At 41.9% G+C, this 10,416-nt stretch overlaps 1 protein-coding gene across 1 annotated transcript; it reads left to right on the top strand.

Moving 5' to 3' along the window:
• Positions 1 to 6,819: 6,819 nt before the first annotated feature.
• Positions 6,820 to 9,712, top strand: LOC307255932 (protein shisa-like-2A; the record flags this gene model as incomplete). The annotated part of the gene is made up of 3 exons (XM_080034763.1): positions 6,820 to 7,001; positions 7,619 to 7,755; positions 9,528 to 9,712. The coding sequence occupies 3 exons, from the start codon at positions 6,820 to 6,822 to the stop codon at positions 9,710 to 9,712; spliced, it is 504 nt and encodes a 167-aa protein (XP_079890889.1).
• Positions 9,713 to 10,416: the final 704 nt, after the last annotated feature.

The following is a 10,416-nucleotide window of genomic DNA, read 5'->3' as shown; positions in this document are numbered from 1 at the left end:
GAAAATAAAAAGCAATTGAATTTTACATTCAAATAACGTATCTGAATTTTTTGCCTCTAAATTTAACTCATTACATTTTAAACAACTAATTTTCACCTTTATTTTACAATGTTCTCAAATTCAAAATCAAATATTCAACGTTAAAAAATTCAACGTGCCAAATTCAACCGCAAACTCCCATGTATGAAATTCAGAGTAAAACTTTGGGGTCCACAGGAAGAGCAATCGATCATAGATGCTAGATCGCTATATAGGGAAGAATATAATGGCTAGCATATATATAGAAACAGGTTTGTACTCACCGAAGCACCATCGTTACTTGCATTGCCGTTTGACATGGCTAAAACCTGATTTGCCTTCCTGCATCAGTCAGGGGTATCCAAGGCAACCAGCTAATATTCCCACTCGCTCTCTTTGGTGAACAGCATCTATGATCGATTGCTCTTCCTTGGGTCCCCAAAGTTTTACTCTGAATTTCATACATGGGTTTTTGCAGTTGAATTTGGCACGTTGAATTTTTTAACGTTGAATATTTGATTTTGAATTTGAGAACATTGCAAAATAAAGGTGAAAATTAGTTGTTTAAAATGTAATTAGTTAAATTCAGAGGCAAACAACTGAGATACATTATTTCAATGCTGCAAAAAATTCAGATACGTTATTTCAATGCATAAATATTCAGTGCTTAAAATTCAATGGCTTTTTATTTTCAAGATCCGATGACACACATTTACTTCCATACAAGCAAAGAAATGGATTGTGTTGGTCGGAGACAAATATGGATACAGGCGGGGGAGGAAAGGATAAGCAAAATGGAAGAAGTGAATAAAAAAAGATGATATGACAGAGAGAGCAGGCAATTAAAATGAGAGAATGAAAAAGCAACAAAAGCGCCACTGTGTGCAAACACCCAAACTTCTGGCCTCCATCCCCTTGATTACATCTAAGTCCTGCACAATGCAAAAAGCTTATTTCATTTCTAATATCAACAAAGCCCTACATGCGGCACATGGGCAGAAGCAGAGTCTCTCTCAGGTTATGCTAACATAACAAGCTTTTACATGATGGATGATATTGCTCTAATTGTAATCCCAGACGCCACATCTGCTGTGATGTTGCTGTGTAATCCTCGGCCGGGCTCCAGGACTTGCCATCGTTTGAAGCTGAAGACGTGGGCTCTGAAGTCCCCTGCACTTAGAATACATTGCAGTTTGAAATGCTAATCACTTATACCGTTTCTTTGACCTGCAGAATTTTAATATATACAGTGGCTTGCAAAAGTATTCATACCCCTTGAAATGTTCCACATTTTCTCACGTTACAACCACATACGTTAATTTATTTTATTGGGATTTTCTGTGATACACCAACACAAGGTGTTGCATCATCGTGGTTTTAATTTTTTTTTATAAATAAAAAACTGAAAAGTGTGGCGTGCAAAAGTATTCAGCCCCCCTGAGTCAATGCTTTGTAGAACCACATATCGCTGCCATTACAGCTGCAAATCTATTGGAGTATTTCTCTACCAGCTTTGCACATCTACAGACTGATATATTTTGTCCATTCTTCTTTGCAAAATAGCTCAAGGTTCAGATTTAGTATCAGATTGGATGGAGAGCGTCTGTCAACAGCAATTTTCAAGTCTTTCTCAATATTCTCAATTGTTTTTAGGTCTGGACTTTGACTGGGCCATTCTAACACATGCCTATGCTTTGATTTAAACCATTTCATAGTAGATCTGGTTGTGTGTTTAGGGTAATTTTCCTTCTGGAAGGTGAACCTCTGGCCCAGTCTCAAGTCTTTTGCAGACTCTAACAGGTTTTCTGCCCTGTATTTGGCTCCATCTATCTTCCCATCAACTCTAACCAGCTTCCCTGTACCTTCTGAAGAAAAGCATCCCCATAGCATGATACTGCCACCACCATGTTTCACTGTGGTGATGGTGTGTATAGGGTGGTTTGTAGTGTTAGTTTCCGCCACACATTGCATTTTGCATTCAGGCCAAAAACTTCACGTTTGGTCTCATTTGACTATGCATGGCTTTTGGCAAGGGTTGGAGGAAGGTGCTCTGTTCAGATGAGATCAAAATTGAAGTTTGTGGCCTTAATGCAAAATGCAATGTGTGGTGGAAAACTAACACTGCACATCACCCTGTACACACCATCCCACCGTGAAACATGGTGGTGGCAGCATCATGCTATGGGGATGCTTTTCTTCAGCAGGTACAGGGACACTGGTTAGAGTTGATGGGAAGATGGATGGAGCCAAATACAGGGCATAAAACCTATTAGAGTCTGCAAAGGACTTGAGACTGGGTGTAGGTTCACTTTCCGGAAGGACAACTACCCTAAACATACAGCCAGATTTACAATGGAATGGTTTAAATCAAAGCATAGGCATGTGTTTGAATGGCCCAGTCAAAGTCCAGACCTAAAAACAATTGAGAATATTGAGAAAGACTTCAAAATTGCTGTTGACAGACGCTCTCCATCCAATCTGATACTAAATCTGTAGTTCGAGCTATTTTGCAAAGAAGAATGGGCAATAAATATCAGTCTGTAGATGGGCAAAGCTGGTAGAGAAATACTCCAATAGATTTGCAGCTGTAATTGCAGCGATAGGTGGTTCTACAAAGCATTGACTCAGGGGGCTGAATACTTTTGCACGCCACACTTTTCAGTTTATTTATAAAAAGAAATTTAAAAACACGTTTCATTTTCATTCCACTTCACAATGTTGCGCCACTTTGTGTTGGTGTATCACATAAAATCCCAATAAAATAAATTAACGTATGTGGTTGTAACATGACAAAATGTAGAAAATTTCAAGGGGTATGAATACTTTTGCAAGCCACTGTATATTTCTTAAGGCCACTTCAAATAGATAAAAAAGACTTCCAACACAGCCTTTACAGCATGGATATATGCAGAAGAAAATGAAGCCTATTCAGCCCACACATTGCAGTTTTCACAGAGTTTACATTGCACAAAGGGTATATGGGTGTTGGTGGATGGATCCCATGTGCTTTGCGCTCCAATGTCTTTGAGTTCCTTCTAAAGACCCTAACCTTAAATAAGTATTTTCCTTGAAGGATTCTTGAAAGTTTTTCTTTTTTTTCAAAGAGTCTTCAAAATCAGATGTTATTATCTCTAAGAAATGAATGAGATGTTAATGGGATTAATTCCTGACAATAGAAATTGCTAAAGACAACTCCTTCTCAGCCCTCTTTCTGAATCGTTTAAAGCATAGTAAGCTACTTAAAGCGGCAGTTGAGAGTTTTTTTACTGTAATATTTGGCAAAACTGTCATAATAGCCATTCAGCTATATGTAGGTGAAGTGGTCTGAAAATATTTTTTTATCACTTTGCTCCCCCCTGCCTCTGTGTGCTGCCCCCCAAAATTGCCACCGCTCATGTTAATTTTGACCAATCAGAGCGAGGTCAGATTCTCCGTTCTTATTGGCTGTGGAACCTTGGCAACGACGTTGATGCGTCAGTTGCGTGAGCGTTCACGACCCTAGCAGTCTGACACTAGCCTACTGTTTGGTACAAGGCTACTACGGCGGACAGCGAGTGGCAATGTCTTCACAAACAAACCCTCAATTTACCATTCCCAGGATACTAACAACTAACACCGCTAAGACAGCAAAAAAACGAGGAAAGACGAATATTGAAAAGTTAACTGCTGAAAGGGAGACGGAGAGAGCTTGAAAAAAAGTACACCGGCCATGTCTTCTTGCCCTATCACATCAAGACCTCTCTGACCGCGACCTCGCGACTTTTTTTTTCAAAACAGCGACAAGCGACAAATCTAGCTTTTTTTCTGGTGTTATTGGTGACTTTTTTCGCCAAAGCAAGTATCATCTCTTCTCAACGAGCAGCGGGAGCCCCGAGCTGAGGGTGTATCTCCTGCTCTGACCGCAGCTGGGAGGGGCTGCTGCGCGAGGACCGGGCCGTCTGTCAGTGCTCTGTGACGGGGGACGGGCCAGGAGGCTCCCGCTGCTCGTCGAGAAGCGTTAAAAGTGATATTTGCTTCGGCGAAAAAGTCACCAATTACACCAGAAAAAAGCTAGATTTGTCGCTTGTCGCTGTTTTGAAAAAAAAGTCGCCAGGGGGGCTGAAAAGTAGCTAAATATAGCGACAAAATCGCTAAGTTGGCAACACTGCCCGAGCAGCCCCTCCCAGCTGCGGTCAGAGCAGGAGCATTGATAGGAGATACACACACTCCTCTCCGCTCTGTTACAATTAGTTTGCTATCTTGCCTGGCTGTTACAGCTACTTTTGTTAGGCCTACCAGCACACTTACAATGATTTTAAGCTAACATACATGGTATGTCTGTGATTAAAATGTATGCTCAATATGTACGTATGTAGTTATCATTACTAATGTTTAATCACCTCGGAATCGGACATGGTGTTTGTCTCCTGTCAATGTAACTGAATTCACATGAACGCGCGAAGCTGTCGTTCAGAGGGAGGAGCTACAGCAGGTAGAGCGTTGGGAAAACAGCCGTTGGGATCCCAACGGCTCAAATTATCAACTGCAGCTTTAAATGCAGTGAGAGGAACGAAGCAGAAGAACTCTGTTGTCCAGTTATCTTTTTTTCCACAGACGAGGCTGAAATAGGCTATGGCAGTCGGGACCCTAAGCAACCACTCATTTCGCTTACGCCTCGGGCCGGCTCTGCTGACCAGTGACCACTATAAGCGGGTGGGTAACTTGGAGGCAGGCTGTCCTGCCCACCCAATAATGCAATTAGAAGCAATGCATGGTAATGGTATATTCTTTAGTATTAATTAATTGTCTGAATTTTATTTGACATTTTCTTGGACAGCGAATGAACAGGTCCGTCCGATAGTGAGTCTGGACTTCCACCTAAAATATATATATATATATACTGTATATATATATATTTTTTTTGATTGGGTGGGCACAGCCCACATTTAGGTGGGCACGGCCCACCCTGGCCCCTGGCTACCGCGTGCCCTGGTCCATCTTACAGATAGTTATTTCATACGATCAACGACCCCACGCCGAAGAAATATGTCCGTAAATGCGTAAACATGCGTTTGTTTTTCCTTTCTTTAAACCCTCTTTTATGACATGCAATGCACATCCTCTTTATAGCTGCAGAAGTCATGTAAGTACTGTTATAATTTCTGAAATTTCATGAAAAGAAGCTACAGCTGACCAAACAGTCATTTCTTGAAAACAACTCATGCTCTCCAGTGTTCCTCCGGCCATCCAGCTATGTTTTACATAATGTACTTTCTTCATTGTAGCTTTACATTTATGAGTGAGAGCTTGTGTACTTGAAAAGAGAAATGACGTAGGGTAGTGCTTCTGTTGACCCCATTACAGTACGGTCAATAACAGCACGAGGCATCCAGATAACACAGGCAGTGCACTACAAACTAGTAATTGGTGTATACTACAAAATACTGCAGTAACTCTCTTTTTCTTGTTACATTGAGTAAGAATAATTTCATTCGTTCTCTGCTTTCTCATTAAAACACTAACAGGTTGCCTGCGTCTCGTTGTCTTGACCCGTGCTTTGCTGAGGTCAGATTGTATTCCTGCAGAGCTTTTGTCACATAATCAATTCTCTCTCAATGGACTTATTCCTCTTGGCACCTGGCACGAGTAAAGTTAGTGTTATAATAACATAGCCTACAGTAGGCTACAACATTTTCCCTAATAGCCTATAGTGTTTTAACAGTAAATGGAAAGAAGTGATGGGTGGCGTATCAATTTAGACATGCAGGATAGCAGGATAGGTTAAGTTGTTTAATTGTTTATTCCAAGTTCGCATCCGTAACCAATTGAAGCCAATTGAAAAGCCAATCTTTTTTTAAATCTGTATGGGCTATGGTAGTATGTTCGACCATGGTTGAACACATGTTTAGGCCTAGAAGGATTTCCAATTATGTTTTATTCGCAAAGACTGCAAAACATTTTATAATATAGTGCTGTCATGCACCTGTGCATGAAATGGAAGATTTTAACTGCATTGCTTAAATGTTGGCTAAAATGGTAGAAATGTGAAAGCATTGTGACTTTTCTGTGAAGATATGAACTAACTAATGGCAAGATAGAAAATGTAACCTATTTCAAGCTGTTTTTATAAGCTGACAAATTAATTTAATTCACAAACAAACTAAATCCACCTTTCTTTATGAGAAAAGTGGGTGACATACTGTCGCCCTTTCTTTTTCTTTTTCTTCCTTATTTTATTTCTAAAGCCACAAATGTATTTAGGAAACAAGCTGAATAAAAAAAAACTGTCCTCACAGGAAAATTGGATCCTCAGAACACTTTTTGAGGTTCTGTTTCACTGTTGTATACAACAATGTTTTTCACATTCATTGCAGGCTCTGCAAATGTAAACAAATCCCCCTCCCTTGGAACTGCATATAGTGCCCCTTTAATAAAGTTAAGTGGTAAACTCTAATTGACCATCGACAAAGCTTAAGCTCAAACTGTCCAAAAAACTCAAGCAGATCAAGTAATTAGAGTAAGGCGATGGTATGTGTGTGTGTGTGTGCGTGTGCGTGTGTGTGTGTGTGCTTGTGCGTGTGTGTGTGTGATGATGGAGAGGGAAGGGGGGTGGCTTCGATGTACTTAAAAACATTTCCAGCTCCGTGTCTTCTTTGCTTTAGGAGTAAGAGACACACCAAGGATGGAGAACAACACACTGAACGCGCCACGGGTCTAATACCACAGCGCGCATCTGATATCCCTCTTTTACACTTTATTCTGGGGATAATCATTGTTTTTGTATTCTTCTTCTATCTTTCCATTCTCCTTACTGCATGCAGCATGAGCGCAGAGTGCAGCAGCTACCTCAGCGCAGACGCTGTGTTTGTGGACGGCTTCTCCTGCCCCAGACCGGGGAACGCTGTCACTGCTGTCTACTGCTGCGGATTTAACGATGTCAAGTATTGCTGCGATGATCCCAACAGCTTTTTCCCCTATGAGTACGGATACATGTGGTGGCTGAGGTAAAAGCCAATTTCACAGCGATTAATTTTATTTTCATTTTTAGGGCGGTGTTCTAGTTATTTTGTCACTTGGGCTAATTGTTTGCAATTCGTTATAACTTATTCTTATAATGCAGTAGGCTGTGCAATCACTTCACAATCAACAGGTGTTCTATTCCCTTTTATAAGAAATATTTTGTGGATTGTACAGCTTTTTGTCAACATTTCCAACCAGTCAGAAATGCACTCAACCTCGACTCACTTGTCAGATAAATGTCCAGGTGTGATTCAGCTTGACACAGTCTTTTAACACGAGCTAAATACTTCAGCTTCAGGCTTCAAGGGGGGTTGGAGGTGGAGTGCTTGCTCTCTGCTTGTTTTTCACACCTCACTAATTCTCATCATCATTGCATTAATCCAGCATTACAGTAACAACACCATTCACACTTCCAACCTTTTGTTCTAAAAAACTTTTCTAACAATATGTATGGGGAGTTCTTTAATTCATCTTCGATTTAATATACTATTCCCTAACACCCTTTACTGCATTAGGCCTATATATGTTGTATCTATCCATTTTTGACTGTTCAGTATTCTCTTTTCCATCCTTCACATCATATTGTCTTCTCCCAACTCAGCCTCGGCGCTATGGTTGGGCTGTCCATTGCGGCGGTGGTCCTCCTTGCCTTTCTAATCACTGTATGTGTGCTCTGCTACCTCTTCATCACCACCAAACCCAGTCGTCTTGACAACGGCCTGCCCCTCAGAGCACCAGGTAAGTGTATGTGTTCTCTGTTTCTCTGTGTGCGTGTGTGCAGGGGCGTAGCACCAAATTCTGGGCCCCTATACAAAAAGTCCTGATGGGCCCCCTGAAAGGCGGTCTTACAATACACATGGCTCTCTGAGCCAGACAACTCCACAATATATTTATTTGAGGAATGACCAAATAATTACTTTTACCAGTGTTTCCCCCAGAAAATGTCTTAGTCAAGGTGGTCACTGGCCGCGGCCGATTAATAATATTAATATTAATTTTTAATTTAAATTTTTTATAGTTAACCCACTTGTGCAGGGGTGTCAAAACTGATTGATTGGCCCGCGGCATATTTAAAAAATATAATGTAATATGGCCCTTTTAGTTAAATGCATTCATTATATTACAGAGAAATATGTCTCATAAAAGAAAACGAGCACCAAGCCCATCCCAGAGGACCCTGCATAATATTTTATTTTAAATTAATATTATTATGGAAAATCCATGTGTCCTTCTTCAATAGCTTCTAATTCATCTGACACAGTGTCTCCAAATAATTTTTTCACACAAAATTCTTCAGATTAAGCCTCTTGATTTTACTCTCAAAGTGCACCAGATTCATAGCCTGGTGCTACCAGACCATTGTACTTCATTTCATTTGTACAGAAGGTCTGGCAGTGCTGTAATTGGCAAACGTTCACTCATGGAGGCGGGTGTCTGTTAAAGTTTAAAACTATTGGATCTGCCCAGTGCCACTCTGGATTAGCCAACCAATCGCATAACGTTTGGTCGTCACATGTGTCATGAGCCGGCTTCTGGCAACTGAAACTGGAGCGTGACTTCGACGTCATCGTTCTCAGCCACTCGCTCTGTTCGCTGATTGGACCGGCTGTCGAATCTCCGACAAAACTGGGAAATGGGCTGTACACCCAGACTGACTACTGAAGGGAAAATAAAATTTGGCCGGAAGTAGGCGGGCGGGCGGAGCCAGGCTACCAGATTCATGCATTTCACTTTAAAAAGTTAAAAAAAATCTCCCGGGGGGGCATACCCCCGGAACCCCCTAGCAAGGTCGTGAACTCAGCAGCCTACTATTTTCACCCAGCTGGACATTGGAGGCAATAGCAGAAAACACTGGGTGTCTGAAGGCATCTAACAATAGTCAATGATTTGGGCAGCGCTAACATTGGAGAGGGCCCCCTAATCAAATTCTGCTTGGAGGCTTGGGCCGGCTCTAAGGGGAAATGTGTCTGTTTAATTTGCAAGGAAAGTGTTGCCGTGAAGAAGAATTACAATTGCTTGCTCCTGCTTACTCTCCCGCACACATGCCTTAGTCATGCGCAGGCCCCTGATCTCCTTGCAAGGGTCAGGGGCCTATCATGAGCCAGTCAATTATTTCTTTTTTTGGAATGGCATTGTTCAGGGCTTTCGAAGATCGGGGCCCCACATTCAGCTTGTTAAAAATAAAAAAAAATAAAAAATTCTGATGGGCCCCCCTCTGCCTTGGGCCCCCCCGTGACTGTCGCACTTTCCCCCGCAATCCGTCGGCCCTGCGTGTGTGTGATTGTGTGTGTGTGTGTGTGTGTGTGTGTGTGTGTGTGTGTGTGTGTGTGTGTGTGTGTTTGTCTGTGAAGGCTTAGTGTGAATAAACAGTGACGATATAACTAATTGATTCGAGGGAAGATCCCTACGGAAGCCTTCAATTTACTGTAACAAAAAAAAAAAACCTCTGTAATCAGCGGCATTTTTCAAGTTTTGATTTGGCCCCATCATTTGTCTGTGTGCTTCCTCAGGCGGACAACCCAGCGAGAGATCCAGCAATGCCATAGCCCCCTGTGCCAATGGTCCACAGGGATTCAAGAAACACTTCATGAGCAGGAAGCTGGACTGTGTCAACCAGCCGCCCGACCCCGAGCTCCTGTTCCAGAGGTGTTTCACAGCCAACGTCACCAGCGTCAAAGTGGAGAGTCCCTCGTAGGCATATGGGAGACTTGATTTAAAACATGTTTTTATGAAAATGGGACCAGCAATCCAACAGGTCAACAGAGCCATTGAATATAGAGGTGTGGCAAGGAGGGGGAGGCTTAAGACACTGGGAACTGTAGCTGACATAATGTGGTGTGCAATGGATTTGTAATGGTTGTGAATGATGGAGTAAATATTACATAATACTTACTGCTGAACTGCTGAAAAACAGAATGAACCATTCCGCTCACACTATGAGTGCTCCGAAAAAAGCCTTGATGAACGTCTTGCTGTGTCACATGTATCTCCTCCTTTTGAACTGTATAACTAAGTGCTGTTTGGAAGTGAGCACTTGACATGCTTTGAAGGGACCGCTTGACCTTATAAAAACTCAAGTGTTGCAGTCCAGCATACTTTCCGGAGCACAGTTTTGTGTGCATCCAGTGAAGATGCTGAAGATGGGGCTAATAGCTGGAGAAAGAGCCTGACGCACCGAGAGGCCAGCGGAGTGCGGGCAGTGACACTGTAATGTATTTTACGGAATGACCGAAGGATTTGTGTGGAGGATCAACAGTGTGGTAAAACTGTACATACAGCCTTGGTTATTTGTTGGTTTGCAAAGGGGTGGAAAGTTTCCGGTAAATTTCCGGAAACTTTCCACGGGAACTTTCGCTCTGGAATTTTGGGAATATTCAAAATTGGGAATTATCGGAATTA

This window comes from Ammodytes marinus (assembly GCF_949987685.1).
Source record: "Ammodytes marinus genome assembly, chromosome: 9".
NCBI lineage: Eukaryota > Metazoa > Chordata > Actinopteri > Uranoscopiformes > Ammodytidae > Ammodytes > Ammodytes marinus.
Note: the sequence above shows the minus strand (reverse complement) of the source record. Positions and strands in the feature narration are given on the sequence as shown.